The sequence below is a fragment of the Moschus berezovskii genome, chromosome 15, assembly GCF_049115385.1.
Source record: "Moschus berezovskii isolate FMDL1 chromosome 15, NW_MosBer_1.0, whole genome shotgun sequence".
NCBI classification, from domain to species: domain Eukaryota; kingdom Metazoa; phylum Chordata; class Mammalia; order Artiodactyla; family Moschidae; genus Moschus; species Moschus berezovskii.
In genome coordinates, this window is record NC_142474.1 from 4,855,773 (window position 1) to 4,876,112 (window position 20,340).

The window sequence follows — 20,340 nt, forward strand, 5'->3', positions numbered from 1 at the left end:
CTAGCCTCCTGTTAAGTGCATAGGAGCCATGTGTGGCTAGTACCTGCCATATTGGAACACATGATTCTTAAAAATTAATTTAGAAATGTTTCAAGCAATATGGGTTTTCTTGCTGTGTGAGTAAATACTGAATGAAATACATTGATTCCCTTTGTGTGTGTGTCTGTTTGTTTTTTAAGAAAAATTATGCATGCATAAAATCTGGAAGGATAAATATACCCCAGTATTTACTGTTATCTTGTCTTTGGGTAAAATTATTTGTGTTCTTTACCTTATCTGCATTTTGTGGTCTACCCTAGGCCTGTTAATAGCTGAAAATGTTTTTCGTGTTTCACACAGTTCTCCCATTGAAAGTATATGATTCAGTGTTTTCTAGTATATTCAGAGTTGTCCAGCTCTTTAAAATTAATTGTGGTTAATTAATTTTAAAGTATTTTCTTAACCCCGGAAGAACCTAGTCAGTACCCATTAGCAACACCTTCTGTTCCCTCCCTGCCCCCATAGCTCCTCCAACCTTGCTGCTGCTAAGTCACTTAAGTCGTGTCCGACTCTCTGTGACCCCATAGATGGCAACCCACCAGACTACCACATCCCTGGGATTCTCCAGGCAAGAACACTGGAGTGGGTTGCCATTTCCTTCTCCAATACGTGAAAGGGAAAAGTGAAAGTGAAGCCACTCAGTCCTGTCTGACTCCTAGTGACCCCATGGACTGCAGCCTACCAGGCTTCTCCGTCCCTGGGATTTTCCAGGCAAGAGCACTGGAGTGGGGTGCCACTGCCTTCTTCGCAGGAATACTCTGCTGCTGCTAAGTCACTTTAGTCATGTCCGACTCTGTGCGACCCCATAGATGGCAGCCCACCAGGCTCCCCCGTCCCTAGGATTCTCCAGGCAAGAATTTTAGACAGCTTTAATCTCCTGTCTCTGAGATTTGCAAATGGACTCATACAATAAGTGGCCTTTTGTGACTTTTCGCTTGGCATGGTATTTTCAAGGTTCATCATGTTGAGCATATATCAGTATTTCACTTCTTTTTATGGCTAAATCATATCCCATTGTATCGATAATACCACATTTTACTTAACCATTTATCAGTTGATGGAGATTTGGGTTGATTTTCCTTTTTGAATATTATGAATAATGCAGAGAACATGCATGTACAAGTTTTTGTCTGGGCACATGTTTTCATTTCTCAATTACCTTTGTAACAGTAATGAACAGAATTTGGCAGGGGAAAGGAACCTGAACTTTAGAGGTAGTTGAAAGCAGACTAGTCCCCTGCCTACCCTTGCCCTTTAGAAAAGAAAGATTGCCTAAGCCTCCGCTTTTTCTAGGCAGTTCTCAGACTTTGAGTGATAACGGTTAACTGGCTCATTACCATAGGGGAGACCTAGAATATACGTCTGGCTTTTTAAAAGGTGTCGTTTGATTTAAGGGTTCTGAGATTGTGGTTCTCATTTTGCAAGACACTGCCATTACAACTTGGATAGAAAGCTGTCTCTCAGATGTGGCCATCTAGTAACTGTTGGCATCCATAGTGATGTTTAAAGCGCTTTAGTGCAAGTAGTCTCAGTCAGAGCCGAGTTCATGTCTCACTTCTTTGAAGGTAATGGGACCATCTGATCTGAGATGCATGTATGCATCCTTAATCTTGTATCTCTGTTTGAGCTGGTTTGACTGAATTATTTATGGTTATTTCAACCTTGGGTATTAAAGTCTTGACACTTTCAGACGTGTGTATATCATGTGCATTGTTTACTTTTCATTAATGTCAGTGATCAGAGCGTCATCTGCATGGATAATAGGAAGAACACTGCATCCTAGATCTGGAGATGACCTTGAGACCCAGCTCTGAGTGACACGCTCATTGCCCTTAAGCCAGTTGCTTCTCAGTTGCTCCTCTGTAAAACAAGAAGAGTTTAGATTAGGTAAAACCCTAGGTTCTTTTCAGTGATTCAGAATGCTGCATTTTCATAATTGATTTTAGTTGATAGTATGATTTGAAATATGAATCTCAATCTTTTGTCCTTCTTAAGACCTGTATGTCCATGCCCCTTCAATGAGAAGATGCCTAAAGACTGTTGATAGTTATTTCTTTTATAACCAGACATATATTCAGAATAGAGTATCTTTTTCTGATCAGCTAAACCAGCTAATGCTAGAAAAGATGGCTCATAATGCCAAAATGAAAAAGGTTGTTTATAGTCACGTGTGTGAAGTGGATGCAACCAATACAGATGCCCCTTTTAGGAGCATTAGTTTAAAAATCATATTGAAAACTAAAGAAGCGCTGTCCTGCTTGGCCTGACATGTCACGCCTGAAGTAACCATGTTTTAACAGGACACCAAAGAGATTGACCTGCTGGAGCCCATTTGTTGGAGATTGGCTTAGGTGAAAACGGAGGGGATTGTGAAAAGCACTGAGCGTGGTTAACTTGGAGAAGGGGACCTCTTGAGAGGGAAGGAGGAAATGTCTTAAAAACTTGAAAGGCTGGTAGGTAGCTAAGGATTTAGACTTAGGTAGCTGAACTGAGAGTCGTGGGCACCTTTCAGCGCATTGCAGAGTAAACTTGTGAACAGAACTGTCCCACGCGGGACAGGCTGCCTGGTGGGGTTTGTGCTTCACTCACAGTAAGCGGTCAGGCAGACAGTCTCCTAGAGCAGAGCTGTTTGTGGAATACAGTCACACATTGCTTATAGAGAGGGGACAAAACTATCCCTGCGATAAAACGTTTTTGTACAGGATGCTATATCTAGAGAGTACAGGCATTTTGCCTTGCATAAATACAGTCTACCTACCGAAGAAATAGTTACGAAAACTTAATTATAAGGGATTTAATAACTGATTTGGTTAAAAACTTGAACATCTTTTTTTTCCTGAAGTGGAGGCAGTTTCAAATAGTCACTTCACTTGATTAATTGGGTTTCTTTTATTAAACTGAAAGAATAGTGAAAAAAAATCAGTTAGTAGTTAAGAACAGAAGAAAAATTAGTTACATTTCCTATTTGCTTCTTGTCTTTTTTAACAGTGTTCTAATACGATTATCCTAAGCAACATAATTGATGTTTAGTATTTAAATTTACCTTTGGTGCAAGTGTATCTTCATTGGTGAAGTAGTTTCTTTTTCTAATCCTTCTGGGCTTTCCAAATTCCTCAGCACTACTGAACATTTTCTGGTGAGAAGGAAGACTGAACTTTCTTTTGTGCTGCACGGTTTTATCCACTGATGCAGAGTGGCATTCTATCCCTGGATAGTTAGGTACTTGTTTTGTGGTATTTGGGATTGAGGAAGAGAGGAAGAGGAGGCGCCCTAGCTGCCTTTTATGTGAAGAGCCTGTGGCATCTGGAAGGTCTTGTGCCCACGGTTATAGGAAATTGAAAGATAAGCTGCTTCTGTTCGAGTCGGTGTTTTAGGAAAAGATGGAGTGGGGTGATTGCTTCCAGACTGGATGTAGGCTCTAGGCTCCCGATGTGTTCACTCATCAGAGGGTTGTTCTAGAAAGGTTTTACAAGGTTCGCTTTCTTAAAATACAAATATATAAACCTTTTTACATCTGGCTTAATTTAAATGTAGGGCTAGTGACATCCTGAAATGCATGTAGGGGTGTCTGTGTTCACCACTTTGGATCCCAGAATAGTCAGGAAAGATAAACACTTAATTGGTTATAAAAAGAAAGTGTTCTATAGTGATCACACTTTTACTCAGTGAGTGATATTTACAGTATTAAATATGTTGCTGAGGGGTGACAGAAATATGGGAATGAAGTTTTCCTTCTGCCTGAATAGTTTTTAACTTAACGGATCCAAAATGTTTCCACAAAGACATCACACACATTTTTTTAAGTGCCATCATGGGTCTCAGTGGAGTAACTGATGCGTTAATTCTCTTCCTGTGACCCTTCAAATGCCTCCGCCTCTTAGAAAATAGCATCACAATATTTTTAGTTAGATCAGTGGTTTAAAGAAATTTCAAATACTGACTTAAAAACCCCAGTGTGGGTTATGTAAATACTTGCACCAACATTACATGTAATGTTGTTTTAAGTATTTAGAATCTGAATTTCTTACATATTAATTTGAGTGGATGATGTGCCAGAGCTGAAATTGTTTATACTGTAGTATGTCTGAATGTCGTATATATTGTAGTATGTATTTGAATGTCGTCCTGATTTTTTTATTAGAATATATTGCTGCCTTTTTTTTTTCTTCACTAGTAATGGCATCATTCCTGGCCTTTGATTCTCCCCCACTCCCTACCAAAAAGATGTTTCCAGAGAGGAGGTGGTGGTGGTGGTGGTGGTGGTTTACAGTTTTAATGTAGAAATGTTTAAAAAACAGAAGAGTATAAACTGTGTCTAATTTCTTAGGCTTACTGTGGGCTCCCTATAACCGTATTCTGATAAGACTGTAATTTTACTCAGGGGAGATTTTCAGTAAACCATTGGGATTCTGCTCTAGCCATCAGATTTAATGCTTTGGGTGACCTTGGCATAAATTTGCATTTTAAACTTAGTTTAGACAAGTGACTATTTCAAGGAGAGACTTAGAGATGGAGAACTTTTCCTTCTTCCTCTTTCCATCAACCTGAGCCCCTCTGTCCACTTTTTATGCTTTTCATATTTCAGCTAAGATTTCTTTAAAAACAAAGATTTCACCCCTTTAAGGTCTGGTGAGGGCAGTGGAAACCACTGGTTTAGACTAAGCAACTTATGCTCAGGTTTTACCAAAAACCTGGTCTGGTCTTCCTCTCAGTACAGTGTTAGAAATGTTTTTTTCCATGAAAATTGTTGGTTTGCATTCACTAGTATAACTGATGCAGTAATTGTCATTCTAATATATGTTCAGATTTCAGTTCCCGCATATTATAAAGTAACAGAGTTATGCTTGCAGGTGCTGGAAACCAGGACACACTATTGTATTTACTTCTGTATTTTCTGGCCTGTTAAATTAGCACCATATATTTTTATTAGCAACTTGAAACATATAAGAATGCACATAAAAATATGAAGAATTTGTATACTGGAAAATGCTGTACTAGATCCATATTTGCAGCTATTTAAAATATAATATATAGAAGTTTGATTTGGAGGCTTTTTTTTTCTTTCTTTCCTTACTCGATTATGTATGCCTAGTCAAAGGTTTAACATTGGGTTTCATGGGGGGTTTTTTTGTTGTTTTGTTTTTACTTTGATGGTGCAATTATAAATGTTTTCTCCTGAAAACAGGGACTAAATGATGCTGTCCTTGCTCCGTGTCTTTGCTGAGGGACTGCAATATACAGACAAGCCCTGGTGACTGCTGGTATGTTAGGTCCTGCACATCTTGCCTTCAGCCTCTTGAACCAGCACTGTCGTCTGTTGGGCTCCTGTCCGTGTTCTTGGCCCAGATGAGCCTGAGTGCAGCACCTGACACGGTTTAAGACGCTGGTTTCTGAAATGATGGTTATTGTGTTTGTCAGTTAATGCCCTCTTTGCCTAAATAAAGTTCATGGTCATTGAGGTATCGTGATCCTTCTGTCAAGATTTGACCTGTAGATATTTCTTCATGAGGCAGGCTCTTTCTGCTTTTATTTACCTCTTTGTAGTTGGTGTAAAGGAGTATTTTTGCTTTTGAGATAAGAGGTTCATTGATCAGTCTTGCTGCTAAGTCACTTCAGTCGTGTCCGACTCTGTGTGACCCCATAGACGGAAGCCCAACCAGGCTCCCCCGTCCCTGGGATTCTCCAGGCAAGAACACTGGAGTGGGTTGCCATTTCCTTCTCCAATGTGTGAAAGTGGAAAGTGAAAAGTGAAAGTGAAGTTGCTCAGTCGTGTCCGACCCTTAGCGACCCCACGGACTGCAGCCTACCAGGCTCCTCCATCCATGGGATTTTCTAGGCAATAGTACTGGAGTGGCTTGCCATTGCCTTCTCCGTCATTGATCAGTCTTATGTATAGTTATAATTCATATGGTTTTAAATCATCTGTACCCTATGGCCGCAGATCTCATATTTTCTTTTCAATCATTTGATTCTTGCTTTCTGAGGAAGGAATTACTTTTGAGTGGGAATTTGGCCGGGATTATTAGTAAAACTTTAGTGTTTTGGCTCTAATCAGTAGGTGTGGGTATATTTTGCAGAGATTGATAAGAAGGAATATGGCTAAAATATTCAATAGTGAATTTAAATCATTCTCAAAAATTGAAGATTTAAGTGTAGTTCATCAGATGGCATATGCTTAAAAAATTAACTTCAGTTAATAAAACATGTAGAAATGTTAACTCCATTATTAATGAGTTTGAGCTTTTCCCACAATCTTTTAGAATTTACTACAAAGTGTTCTCTTCCCATAAAGTGTTTTTGTTTTTAATTAATGAAACCAGGGGCCGATGCCTCTTTTCAGAATAATTGTATCTTCCTGACAAATCCCTATTCTTCCTACTACTCCCAGTTCACAAATGTAATTATTTTGCATAAAATTCCCAATCACTCCCTTCCTCTTCTATTTCCCACTACCAAAACTTTTGGTTGCAAGCATCATGAACCATAACTTAAGCAAAAGTGATCATGTGCTTGTACTTGTTTGTGAAAACTTTGGGGGAGGAATGGTGAGATCAAGAGGGCTGTCTTTGGGGCACAGCTGCATTGAGGATCTAGCAGCAGCAGCAGAGTTTTCTGTTCTGTGCTTTTCTCATGCTCACTGTTAGCCCTGTTTGGGCACATGTCGAAGTCTGTACTTACCAGAGTCTGCAGAGAGAGAATACTAATTGGTTAACCAGAGTCATGTACTCTCTGCTGTGATGGTTCCAAGAGGAAGCTGGGCAGGGAGGGGAGCGAGTGTCTCCTTTACTCCAGTGACCCAGTGCCTGCTGTGTACCCGAGAAGCGATGGGCTGTTGAAGGGGAAGAACTGTATCCTGTTCAGCTCTCTATATTTAGCACATTAATGGATACAGTGCTCCAGAAATGATTGATGAACAGATGAACAGTGGTTTCATTCTATTAAATTGGATATTTCCCCCTTTTTTTATGTTGTGAGCCCAGAAGGGTGTGGTCTGGCTAAAGGAATCGCTCCTCAGTATTCAGATCGTGGTGCTGACCTGGTGACAGTGGTCATCCTGGCACCCACGGAGGCGTGTGAGAATGGTTAGCCACTGGGGGACAGATCTGGAGAGCAAACCCACCCCTCTGCATTCCTTTCAGTGCCCACCTCTAGACAGTGTTTGATGTTATTGTAAGACATTCATATTTTCAGCTCTGTTCAGAAGTGAAGAATACCCCTTAACTTAAGGCAGTCACCTGCCAAAATATTTACTCTGTCCTTTTCCCTTCCCAGTTAAGAACAGAGCAAATAGAAAGGTGTGGACCCTTTGATTCAGTTTCTAATTCAAAAGACTTTTACGGGGTGAAGAAGAGGCCAGTGTGTTTTAAGTGTTTTTAGACAAGAATCAAATAGATAACATGAATGAACCCCAGAGGAAGCTGTTGATTTGAAGTTGTTTCTTAACAGCAAGCAGTGAGCTGGGGAAAAAAATAAAAAACATAGGGCCCTTGAGTTCTTTTTCTAATCACCCATAATAATTCTAACATTAGCTGATAGAGGTGGTTGGAGACTTTCTTTCAAGGAATCTTTGGCTTGTTGTCGGCATAGAAAAACTGAAGAAATACATGCAGGAAATGGAGGACAGGAGTCGGAGGGAACCTCTTTTACTCACTGTATTTCTGTACCATGTACCTGCTTTATGTCTAAGAAAAGTGTTTTATTCAGTAAGTGAACAGCTAGAGGAAGTTTTAATTGTTTTTGAGGATGCTAACACATATGAATGTGTTGTTCTAGCTCCAGATGGACAAAATTTTGGAGATGGTCTCCGTGAAGGGTACCTTCATCCAGGGAAAGGGGCAGATGATAGAATTCCCAAGGTGATCAGAAATGTCAGAAATCTGCTTATGAAAACAGTTACAATCTTAGCCTAGAATATTTTTCATCTTTCAATGTAAACTTTAACTTGGATTCCTCCTAGCTAATTGTAGAATAACCATTTTCTGTACAGCATTTTCCAGTAAGCCGTGTCACGATTTATAAGACTGTTTAATTCAACTCAAGTAAACTGAAGAAATTTGCTTTATGGCCGAAATAATCATCTTCTATATGTAAGATTTTGTAGCTAAGCTCTCTTATGATCACATTCTAACTTTTTCACAGCTGTAAGTAGATAACATTCAGTACCATGAAACAGTGAGGTGTGCCTCACTTGAAAGTCTTAAAATAACTTTGTTAGCTGTTGCGGGGCGGGCGCTTAAAACACCGGTGTTCTCCGTAGGAAATGGGGTTTTCTTTTATCCTGAGCTGCAATTTGACTCCCCAGGATGTTTCCTGTATGTGGTGACATTTCCAAATCTTTCTGTATTTGTTTTACTAAGATGTTGAGCTGCATTTTCAGGAGGCAGGGAAATCCAGAAAGGACTGTCTTTGGGTCACATCTCTGCTCTGAAGTGGAATGGGATTAATATGGAAGTTCCAAAAGAATTGGATTTGGGCCCATGGAGAGTTTATGAAATGAATGGAGAAACAAGATGTCTCTTCTCAGAACTCACTGTGAGCTTGGTCTCTTCAGAATTAGCCTAGAACACTCCTTTATTTCTGAAGCTCTTTTATGTCAGGTGGTTCTCTCTAAATGACCTAGTTTGTAGAAACCTAGGTTTTTTTTCTTTTTAATCAGTTTATTAAGCAACAGATTTTTTAAATCAAAAAGATGGTTCAGAACAGTTTAGCAATAAAATTTCCATAGGGGATAGTGATTTGGCCTTTAATGCACATCAGTTTGCACCAGAACTGACTTCTCAGTCTGTTGGCTCGATACTGTGCAGAATGAGGTGGCAGAGTGCAGGGGACGCTGTAGTCCTGCTGTGTCACCGGGGGTTCCGTCTTGAGGGCCTTTGTCTCAGTGGACTGCATGCTGCTTTTGGCCTCAGGTATACTAAGTTCTGGTAACAGATCCAGATTTAGGATTTCTGGAAGTTGCTGGGGGCTTGGGTAAGATTCATTGTCCCCCCCATTTTTCATAGTTAATGCTGATTTTTAAAATAGTGAGTGCAGTAACTTATCTCACCACAGTAGGATTAGTTGACTTTGTGATCATGGTTTACAAACGGTAGTGGTATACAGAGTGACAGCCTTCATTAATTAGAGAGCCAGATCTGCACGTACTGAATTTTAAATCCTGATGTATCGGCTTTTGTTTCTGCCTGGCTTTGGTCTTTAGAGGTACTTTATAGACTTTAAATTTTATTAAGTCGATGATAAATTTTTACCCTGCTGTGTAGGGAACATTCATGGTCACTTTGCAAGCCATACGAATTATCAATTGCCCAAGTTTTATTTTATTTTCTTAACCATTGTTTTTAAGGAACTTGGGAAAGTGGATCTAAATTGCTGCTTTAATGTATTGGGTTATTTAAGCAATGTCTCAATTCGCTCAGACACACAGAAAGAAGCTTCTCCTTTCTCAAGAGACTCCCCTGATTCTGTCAGGTACCCTTTGCTCTGACGCCTAGTGCTGGCTTTCCCCGGCTCCACACTGACTCCACGGCCCGAGAGAGTGCCTGTGTCCAGGAGTGGTGCTGACTGTGGGGCGGGATACACGGCCATCCGTGTCTAGTTTGGGTAGTGTGCAGAAACTCTCAATCCCATCACCATCTGCAGGATAGTTCCCAGGCAACACAAACTTACTTTCTCTGGCATTGAAGATTATGTGGTAATGATGCTGAAATGGTGAACATTTTTCTGTTTTCAGAGGTTCAACATCACAAGGAGAAAACCATTCACATTTGATTATAAAGTAATCGGTTGGGATAGAATCCTAATTCTCAACTTTAAATAAGTTCATCCCAAACTAGTGTTTTAAAGGTCTGATCAGAACTGTGCCTCACTGGATTCATGTCATCTACAACATAAAATGTCCTGTTAGAGGTAGAGAAGGTCAGGGAGTGCTTCCTTTAAGGGTTCAGAGCATACTGGATAAGGTATCTACTCACCTTTTCTGTCACACTGGGCCAGGGTTTGTGATCCTACCATCAGTGGAATTAGTAAATATTGCAAGTTGCTCGTGTTTTGACTTGACTTAAATTTTTTTTTCCAATAGAAACTATGTTCCAACTTCCTGTCAACAATCTTGGCAGTTTAAGAAAAGCCCGGAAAACTGTGAAAAAAATACTTAGTGACATTGGGTTGGAATACTGTAAAGAACACATAGAAGTAAGTAGCATGTCATTTTTTAATTTTCACACGACTCAGCTTCTGCTCCATTACTTTGTGTCAGTGGCCAGGATCGTTAATTTTTAGGTGTGATTCTGAAATTTAACTGCAGCATTAGCTTTGCTAGAACTTTCTCAATTAGCCTAACTTGTTCCCTTTTCCCTCAAGTGGGCTTTTTCATCTTTGCATCCTGAAGCAAAAGCAGTTACCACTGAGAACGTGCCACGTCGGACGTTTTCTACTAGGTGCTTTAAAATGGTCTCTAAATTCAAATCCTTTAAAACAGCCCCTAGGGGGATATAGGAATTCTTATCTCAAATATACATACAGAGAACCAGTAAAGAACTAGGTCCACCTCACAGCTGAACGTGTGGCAGGTCTGTCTGTGAGACTCCGGAGCCTGTTCTCACTCTGATGTGCCTGAATGTTTTGGTTGACCTTCTGGTTGTTGAGATGTAGCAGTTGGGGTGCTTGTTGTCTCTTTCCTTGGGGTTTGAGCGTTTGTTGGCCCTTGTGACCCATCATAGACTATTGTCTCTCCCGCGGTAACAGTTTGGTCTTTACAGACTGTTTCTCTCGCCTTTTTCTCTGAGCTCTCTGCCAGCCCGTGGGACAGCCAGTGCAGTGGTCTCCTCTTCTAGACCTCATTACTCCGATCTTGCGGTTAGTGGGTCAGAAGCCTCTGATTGGAAAGAAACGTTTAAAGCTGTTTTTCCCACTGGCCTTTTGAGTTCCAGCTGGTCAGGGACGGTAACTACCTTGTCCATCTGTGTCTCCTCAGCACCTAGCACAGTGCTGGGCACATAACAGGCACTTGGTAAATGTTTGGAAGAAATTGAAAGTAAAAAAGCAATTTCCTTCATGCAACAGGTTTTCTTTTCCTGGTTCCCTTACCTACTCTAGGGGCATGTCATGAAGATTAAAGCTTCTCAGAATTGGATTTCTCTAGCTATGTCATCCCCAGTGTGGACGTTCACTCCACACCCTCTCCAGTACTTCAAGTGCGGTAGATCTACCTGATGAAATAGTCCATTTACTTCCCATGCAGTGGGGTGTTCTTCACAAGAATAAATAGTGCAAATATTAAAGGTGCTTTTCCTCTCCTGCATTTGATTTGTTCATCCCTATCACACCCACTACGTACTCTGGAATATATTTATGTATACTTGATATTCCACACTGAACCGTGAACCTTTTGGGGACAAGAGGAATTTTACCATAAAACTTTTTATATTCCTATCTCAAAGTTGGGGGGGTCAGATTTTTACACAAGAGTAATTTAACATAATGCCACATGGTTTCTTTGGGAGCTGTCCTCCTCTGGGGTTCAGAAACCCCGAGTTTTCCTTCTAGTCCGACCCCACCCTCTTGCCCAGAAGCAGAACCGCACTTGTGTGTGAGGCTGAGCGGGCGCTGCCGTCGTGCTCTGGTCTGACACTGCGGCTGATGAGTCTCGGCTCTTAAAAGGGGTGCTTTGGTGTCAGTACGTGGCTTTTTACCTAATTGCAACCTCCAGCGGTCTCTGGAAACCTGGTGACATGAGGGGATGTTTAGTTGATACACAGTGTTCACTGTAACATCCATGTGCCCTTTTGTATTTCCTAAGAACCTTACGACTCCTCGTCTCGTTCTGGGTGGGGTTGACTTTCCTGTGCATCTCCCCAACCCTAGTAAGAGATAGGATTTATGTCAAGTTGGGCTAGAATTAATACCATGTTTTTGAAACTTCTTTCACTGTTTTCTAGGACTTTAAACAGTTTGAACCTAATGACTTTTATTTGAAAAACACTACATGGGAGGATGTAGGACTGTGGGACCCTTCGCTTACAAAAAACCAGGTAAGCGGCACAGGAGACCTGCCCCAAAAGCAGCATTTTCCATTTTCAGTTCTAGGCCTTTCATAGTGTTACATTATTTGTAGACAACCTAATGTGGAAAGTGTTAAAAAATTTATTTCATATTTTCCTAAGAAATAGAGAAAAATAGGAATAACTTTGGTCTGGTTTTTTTTTATTGTCTTGAAACTACATGTAAGAGGAATAGAAAAGTTTGTTACTTAAAGGTTGTGATGCCCAATGTATACCAGAGTTCCCCTCTCCTCCCCTAACCCTGCCTAAAGTATTCTGTTTCTTCTGATTCTAAAATGTTCCTTCCAGTGTTCAGTTTATCTAGGGTATCCATCATTTTTCTGTGTTGCAATCCTTGTTTTTTCTATAAAGGGGAAGTTTGGACTCTTCTTCCGTTTAGGTTTTCCTCCTCGTCTGTATCGTCACCCAGCCTCTGTGGGGTAGTCTGAGCCAGCACTTGGGCTGTGGGATGGTAGAGGTGGGTAGCTTAATTGTTACTGATTGGAATTAAAAACAGTATTAGATAATCAAAGGCACCAGCAGAGCCAGCAAATAACAATAGGTGATGTTATAACAAAAAATAGAGGGCTATGGGTGATATGTCTTTTTCCACAGGGAGAAGTGATTATCAATTCAAACTGTACCATTATTTATTTCAGTGGTGATTGTAATTCTGGATTATTTACCTGTTCACCCATTGGAACATACTTGTCAGGGAGTTAGTGCTTTTAAACTCCACCTCAGAAATGTGATGTCTTCTGGTTCTTTTCTTATTAATAACCCAGGAAAGGGTATTAACCAGCAGCCTTAAAATAGGAAAGCCTTCCAGTAGGACACATCACTTAGTTAATTCAGTTTTACCGATACTAAAGAAGGAAAAGCACAGTATTTCATTTTGGTTATAACCAGTGTCTGAAACAAGGTAGATTTTCTATAAGGAAAAAAGATTACCTCTCACCAAACTTGTGTTTCCCTATCATGAAAGGACCAACTGCACAGATGTTAATGAACTGTTTCTGTAAGTTGCTCTTTGATACTAGTAAATTCTGCAGTGCTTATTTTACTGGCTTTTTAACATCCTGCATTCCCCCACATTCTGTAGGAATTTTTACTTAATTTCTTAATTTGAATCAGAGCAGCTGTCCCTTCATTACTTCTTTTGAAGCTGCTCTTTCTTGAGAAGAAGGAACAGCATGGCTTACAGAAGAAAGCTGACTTTTCAGATCAGTGGGTTTTTTGATCTCAGTGAAATCCGAATACTACACTCTACTTAGATCAGAGGTGGGGAATGTTTGAGATTTTTGAAAATGTGCCCTTTTTTTCTATGAAAATTTTTCCATGATGGAAAGGATCAAAGGTGTGTCTTTATAGTGTATTGCCCACACTCTGGGCCCTTTGTTTTAGTATATAGTGAGTCTGAAACCTTCGGCAACTTACCAGCTGTACTTACAGAGTGATTTTAGTGATTTCACCTAGCTTATTCTTTGTCCTTTCTAACTATAAAATGTTTATCTTGAAGCCATTTGTCTTTGGGTTTCTCTAAACCAGTGAGCAAATGTGACTGTTCTTTTCTAAAAACACTGAGGAAAAGTTCTGAATGGAGTTTTTATTTGTGACGCCAAAATAAGTGTTTATTAGTTTACAACAGCTCTTTCATTTGAGTTTGTATTAGGTTGGTACAAAAGTAATTGCGGTCTTTGCATTGTTGAAATTTACCTTTGCTTTTGGAATACACTTAAATAAATGTAGTTATGTTATACATTTTAATGCACGTGTCTCACTTTATGTTTTTTTGTGAATGACTTGTTACTTGCTGTTTATTTTAGACTGTGGAAAGGATGTTAGACAAAAAGCAAATTCAAGTGATTTTCTTATTAGTGTTCAAAATGGGTTGTAAAGCAGCGGAATCAACTAGCAGCACAGTGCATTTGGCCCAGGAGCTGCTAACAAGTGTACGCGCACTGGTAGTTCAAGAAGTTTTGCGAAAGAGGGGAGAGCCTTGATGAGGAGTGTAGTGGTCACTCATCGGAAGTTGACAACAGCCAGGGGAGAGCCATCATCAAAGCTGATGTTACTGCATGAGAAGTTGCCAAAGAACTGAACATTGCCCATTCTACAGTTGTTCGGCATTTGAAGCAAATTGGAAAAGTGAAAAAACTCGATAAGTGGGTGTCTCATCATAAGCTAACTGAAAATCAAAAAAAAAGGTCGTTTTGAAGTGTCTTCTCTTATTCTATGCAACAACAATGAACCGTTTCTCTATCGGATTGTGACGTGCCACAGGAAGCAGATTTTATATGACAAATGGTGACAACCAGCTCAGTGGATGGACTGAGAGGAAGCCCCAGAGCACTTCCCAAAGCCATGCTGGCACCAAAGAAAGAACATGGTCACAGTTTGGTGGTCTGCTGCCTGTCTGAACCCCGACGAAATCATTACAGTTGGGAAGTACACTCAGCAAATCGATGAGATGCACCGAAAACTCGCCCGCCTGCAGCTGGCGCCGGTCGACAGAAAGGTCCCCGTCCTTGTGCACAGCACCACCCGGCCGCACGTGGCACAGCAGCGCTTCAGAGGCTGCACACACCGGAAGTTTTGCCTCGTCCACCATGTTCACCTGAACTCTTGCCAGCCAACTACCACTTCTTCAAGTATCTTGACAGCTTTTTGCAGGGAAAACACTTCCACAACCAGCAGGAGGCAGAAAATGCTTTCCAAGAGTTTGTTGAATCCTGAAGCACAGATTTTTACCACGCTACAGGAATAAACAAACTTATTTCTCATTGGCAAAAACGTGTTGATTGTCGTGGTTCCTATTTTGATTTATAAAAATGTGTTTGAGCCTAGTTATAATGATTTAAAATTCAGCCCAAAACCGCAATTACCTTTGCACCAACCTAATGTTTTATAAATAATGCATTTTGCAAAAGGAAGTTTTACTCAGATCAATGCGTTACAGTTTCAGTTCTGAAAATAGCATTGTCTCAAGACTGTCTTGGGGAAAAAAAATCTAGAACCTGTTAATGTTTATCTGAAGTGGCATTCTGATTCCAGTTTTTGTCTTTTCTTTAGGACTATCGGACAAAACCTTTTTGCTGCAGCGCTTGCCCATTTTCTTCAAAATTTTTCTCTGCCTACAAAAGTCATTTCCGGAATGTCCATAGTGAAGACTTTGAAAATAGGATTCTCCTTAATTGTCCCTACTGTACATTCAATGCAGACAAAAAGACTTTGGAAACACACATTAAAATATTTCATGCTCCAAACGCCAGCGCACCAAGTAGCAGCCTCAGCACTTTCAAAGATAAAAGCAAAAGTGATGGCCTTAAACCTAAGCAGGCTGACAGTGTAGAGCAAGCTGTTTATTACTGTAAGAAGTGCACTTACCGAGATCCTCTTTATGAAATAGTTAGGAAGCACATTTACAGGGAACATTTTCAGCATGTGGCAGCACCTTACATAGCAAAGGCAGGAGAAAAATCACTCAATGGTGCAGTCCCCTTAGGCGCAAATGCCCGGGAGGAAAGTAGTATTCACTGCAAGCGATGCCTTTTTATGCCAAAGTCTTACGAAGCTTTGGTACAACATGTCATTGAAGACCATGAACGCATAGGCTATCAGGTCACTGCCATGATTGGTCACACAAATGTGGTGGTTCCCCGATCCAAACCCTTGATGCTAATTGCTCCCAAACCTCAAGAGAAGAAGGGCATGGGACTCCAATCAAGAATTGGTTCCCTCGCTTCTGGAAACGTACGGTCTTTGCCATCACAGCAGATGGTGAATCGACTCTCAATACCAAAGCCTAACTTAAATTCCACAGGTGTCAACATGATGTCCAATGTTCACCTGCAGCAGAACAACTACGGAGTCAAATCTGTAGGCCAGGGCTATGGCGTTGGTCAGTCAGTGAGGCTGGGGCTCGGTGGCAGCGCGCCGGTTTCCATCCCTCAACAGTCTCAGTCCGTGAAGCAGTTACTTCCGAGTGGAAATGGAAGAGCTTACGGTCTTGGGTCAGAGCAGAGGACCCAGGCGCCAGCACGATACTCGCTGCAGTCTCCAAATGCCCCCTCTCTGTCTTCAGGCCAGTTAAAGTCTCCTTCCCTCTCCCAGTCACAGGCATCCAGAGTATTAGGTCAGTCCAGCTCCAAGCCAACTGCAGCTGCCACTGGCCCGCCACCACCCAATACTTCCTCAACTCAGAAGTGGAAAATATGTACAATCTGTAATGAGCTTTTTCCTGAAAATGTATATAGTGTGCACTTCGAAAAAGAACATAAAGCTGAGAAAGTCCCAGCAGTAGCCAACTACATTATGAAAATACACAATTTCACTAGCAAATGCCTCTACTGTAATCGCTATTTGCCCACAGACACGCTGCTCAACCATATGCTAATTCATGGTCTGTCATGTCCGTATTGCCGGTCAACCTTCAATGACGTGGAAAAAATGGCGGCTCACATGCGGATGGTCCACGTGGACGAGGAGATGGGGCCTAAGACAGATTCTACGCTGAGCTTTGATCTGACGTTGCAGCAGGGCAGCCACACCAACATCCATCTCCTCGTAACCACGTATAACCTGAGGGATGCTCCCGCCGAGTCCGTTGCTTACCATGCCCAGAATAACCCACCCATCCCTCCAAAGCCACAGCCAAAAGTGCAGGAAAAGGCTGATGTTCCTGTGAAAAGCTCGCCTCAGGCTGCAGTGCCCTATAAAAAAGATGTCGGGAAAACCCTGTGCCCTCTTTGCTTCTCAATCCTGAAAGGACCTATATCCGACGCACTTGCACATCACTTACGAGAGAGGCACCAGGTGATTCAGACGGTTCATCCAGTGGAGAAAAAGCTCACCTACAAGTGCATCCACTGCCTTGGTGTGTACACCAGCAACATGACCGCCTCCACCATCACCCTGCATCTGGTCCACTGCAGGGGCGTGGGCAAGACCCAGAATGGCCAGGACAAGACAAACGCACCTTCGCGGCTTAACCAGTCTCCAGGCCTGGCACCTGTGAAGCGCACTTACGAGCAGATGGAGTTCCCCTCGCTGAAGAAGCGGAAGTTAGAGGAAGACAGCGACTCTCCCGGCTTCTTTGAAGAGAAGCCTGAGGAGCCTGTGGTTCTAGCTTTAGACCCTAAGGGTCACGAAGATGATTCCTACGAAGCCAGGAAAAGCTTCCTCACAAAATATTTCAACAAACAGCCCTATCCCACCAGGAGAGAAATTGAGAAGCTGGCGGCAAGTTTATGGCTGTGGAAGAGTGACATTGCTTCCCACTTCAGTAACAAGAGGAAGAAATGTGTCAGAGACTGTGAGAAGTACAAGCCTGGCGTGCTGCTGGGCTTCAACATGAAAGAGCTGAACAGAGTTAAGCATGAGATGGACTTTGACGCTGAGTGGCTATTTGAAAATCATGATGAGAAGGATTCCAGAGTCAATGCCAGTAAGACAGCGGACAAGAAGCTCAGTCTCGGGAAGGAAGACGACAGTTCCTCAGACAGTTTTGAAAATCTGGAGGAAGAATCCAATGGAAGTGACAGCCCTTTTGACCCTGTTTTTGAAGTTGAGCCTAAAATCCCTAATGATAACCCAGAGGAACACATGCCGAAGGTGATTTCTGAAGATGCTTTAGAACCTGAGAAGCTAGACCAAAAGGAGGAGGACGGTTCAAAATACGAAACTGTTCATTTGACTGAGGCGCCGCCCAAACTGACGCACGACGCCTCTGACAGTGAGGTTGACCAGGATGATGCTGCTGAGTGGAAGGACGGCGCTTCTCCATCGGAGAGCGGCCCTGGCTCCCAACAAGTGTCGGACTTTGAGGACAACACGTGTGAGGTGAAACCAGGAACCTGGTCCGACGAGTCTTCCCAGAGTGAAGACGCAAGGAGCAGTAAGCCAGCTGCCAAAAAAAAGGCTACTGTGCACGGCGACAGAGAGCAGTTGAAGTGGAAGAATAGTTCCTATGGAAAAGTTGAAGGGTTTTGGTCCAAGGACCAGTCGCAGTGGAAGAATGCAACTGAAAATGATGAGCGCTTATCCAACCCACAGATTGAGTGGCAGAACAGCACAATTGACAGTGAGGACGGGGAGCAGTTTGACAACATGACTGATGGGGTGGCTGAACCCATGCACGGCAGCTTGACGGGGGTTAAGCTGAGCAGCCAGCAGGCTTAAGGGCCGGCCTCTGTGGCATTGGTGACAAATGCTGCAGCCTGGAACTTTTCTCCTTTCGGTTGCGACTGCAAAGCTGTGTTCTAACCGGTACTGCCTTTTGCGTGCCGAGTCATCAGGCGGTGGGGACACGTGGCCACTCCAACCCCAGTTATTTCTAAGTCTGTGACACATGATTGGCTGATATTGCTTTAGAACGCGCTGTGACAGACACAGTGACTAAATGTGAAAAACCAGTAAGCTGGCGGCTCACGAACGCACACAAGAAAAAGCAGAGGTCTGTTTTATCTGCCTTCTCCACGTTTCTTTCCCTCTGTAAAACGATGTCTGGTTGGACGTCCTTGAGAAGCGTTCTCCTGATTAAAACGGTAGTGTCGGGCCAACACAAGCTACCAGTCCAATGTGTACAGTAGACTTTGGGAAATCAATTTTTTTCATGATTCATTCTGAATAGTTGAAGTGTATATTTGTACAGTCTTTTAGACCTATTCAAGTGATGCTCATGATACTGTTATTGTGTACCCATCATAGACGTGTTTCTTTTTTTAGTGTTGCCCTTGCTGTGTAATAAGCGCTGTATCTAGTTGACCTAGCAAAAGCCTGAAACTACGCTAGTGTGGACTTCGGGACAGACTTAGTTTTTGCACATAACCTTGTACAATCTCGCGACAGAGGCCAGCCACGTAAGATATATATCTGGACTCTCTTGTATTATAGAATTTTTCTTGTTCTGAATATCCTTGACATTACAGCTGACAAAAACAAAAACTGGTATTTCAGATGTTTTCTGAAATCTTTTAAGCTAAAAATCACATGCAAGAATCGACTTTGCAGCTACTAATTTTGACACCGTTTAGATCTGTACGGAAGCGTGTTGTGTTGAAGCAGCAGACCAGTGAGTGCTGCTCTTTGGATATTTAGTTTATCTTTAGTTAAACACCACCTTGGTGTATTCATTTATACCATCTAATATATGACACACTGTTGTAGTATGTATAATTTTGTGATCTTTATTTCCCTTTGTATTCATTTTAAGCATCTAAATAAATTGCTGTATTGTGCTTAATGTAAATATTTACTTGTTTTATTACACCTTCCAGTCCTGTGTGTCCGTTATGTCTTGTACCATCAGAGATGGAGGGAAGCACAGCCCACTGAAGAAACTTGTGGAAGACCAAGAATGGCATAAAGAATGCTTTCTCTCAAGGCTCTTGTTACAAATTCTTTGGTTCGGTTTGGCTTTTGTCTGTTACGTTTTTAATCACTGAAATAAACATCCTTGAATTTTTTCAGTTCCCCTGTTGTTAAGGATCAGAATCTGCTTAGATACGTAAATGTCTCAGTGATAAAGGATGTAAAATAAGCATTGATTTGCAAGCAGAATCTTAATACCCTGGTGTTCTTTCTTCTAAATGAAGTCCGTATTAGTTTTCACCTTATAATGGGAACAGTTGCACTAACCAGGCAACTACTCTCTGCTTTTAACTCTGGACCATCTTGCTATTAAGAGAAAGGCTTTGGAGAGCACACGTTCTGGGGGCTGTCAAGATGCAGGAGCTGGTAGGGTGCGAGTGACCCCGTACCAAAGAACAGGGAGTTAGGAGGTGGCAGGAGTGGTCCAGTGTGTTTGGTGGTGGTAACATGACGGGATGGATGCTCTTTTAGTCCACGCGGAGGCTCGTCAGTCACCTTTCACGGACATTGGCCTAAAGAGTTCTGAAGTGGGCTAGTTTCCATGATTTCTAAGCCTGCAGAAAGTTGAGCTTAACGCTTTGGTTACCTGAGCAAACGTTTGGCCAGCCTCACCCCAGAATGTGAAGCTGCCTCTCAGAGCAACACAGGAAAAAGCACAAAGATGGGCTCGACCGTGAGGGTGCTTGGGGCTTTGTGTTTCTGTTTGAGCTACTTTAAAGCTGTTACAGACAGATTACAAATTCTGTGCACGTCGAGACACTACGGATGACCTGATCAGGAAGGGTGGCATTGAGAACACGTGTGTTACTGAGGATGGTAATACCAGCCGCGTTTAAGCCATCTCACGTTTGTTTTGAAAGTACTCTGCCTAATAGGAAGAATTGAGCCTGGT

General features: G+C 41.9%; 1 protein-coding gene across 4 annotated transcripts in view; it reads left to right on the top strand.

The window, feature by feature from the left end:
* Window positions 1–19,549, top strand: part of ADNP (activity dependent neuroprotector homeobox) — a 31,520-nt gene extending 11,971 nt beyond the window's left edge. For all 4 annotated transcript variants that reach the window (XM_055393638.2, XM_055393652.2, XM_055393660.2 and 1 more), the window contains 3 exons: window positions 10,118–10,230; window positions 11,976–12,068; window positions 15,150–19,549. In XM_055393638.2, the coding sequence (XP_055249613.1) occupies window positions 10,123–10,230; window positions 11,976–12,068; window positions 15,150–18,257 (3,309 nt within the window). In that variant the 5' untranslated portion in view covers window positions 10,118–10,122 and the 3' untranslated portion in view covers window positions 18,258–19,549. The remainder of the gene's footprint in view (window positions 1–10,117; window positions 10,231–11,975; window positions 12,069–15,149) is intronic.
* Window positions 19,550–20,340: the final 791 nt, after the last annotated feature.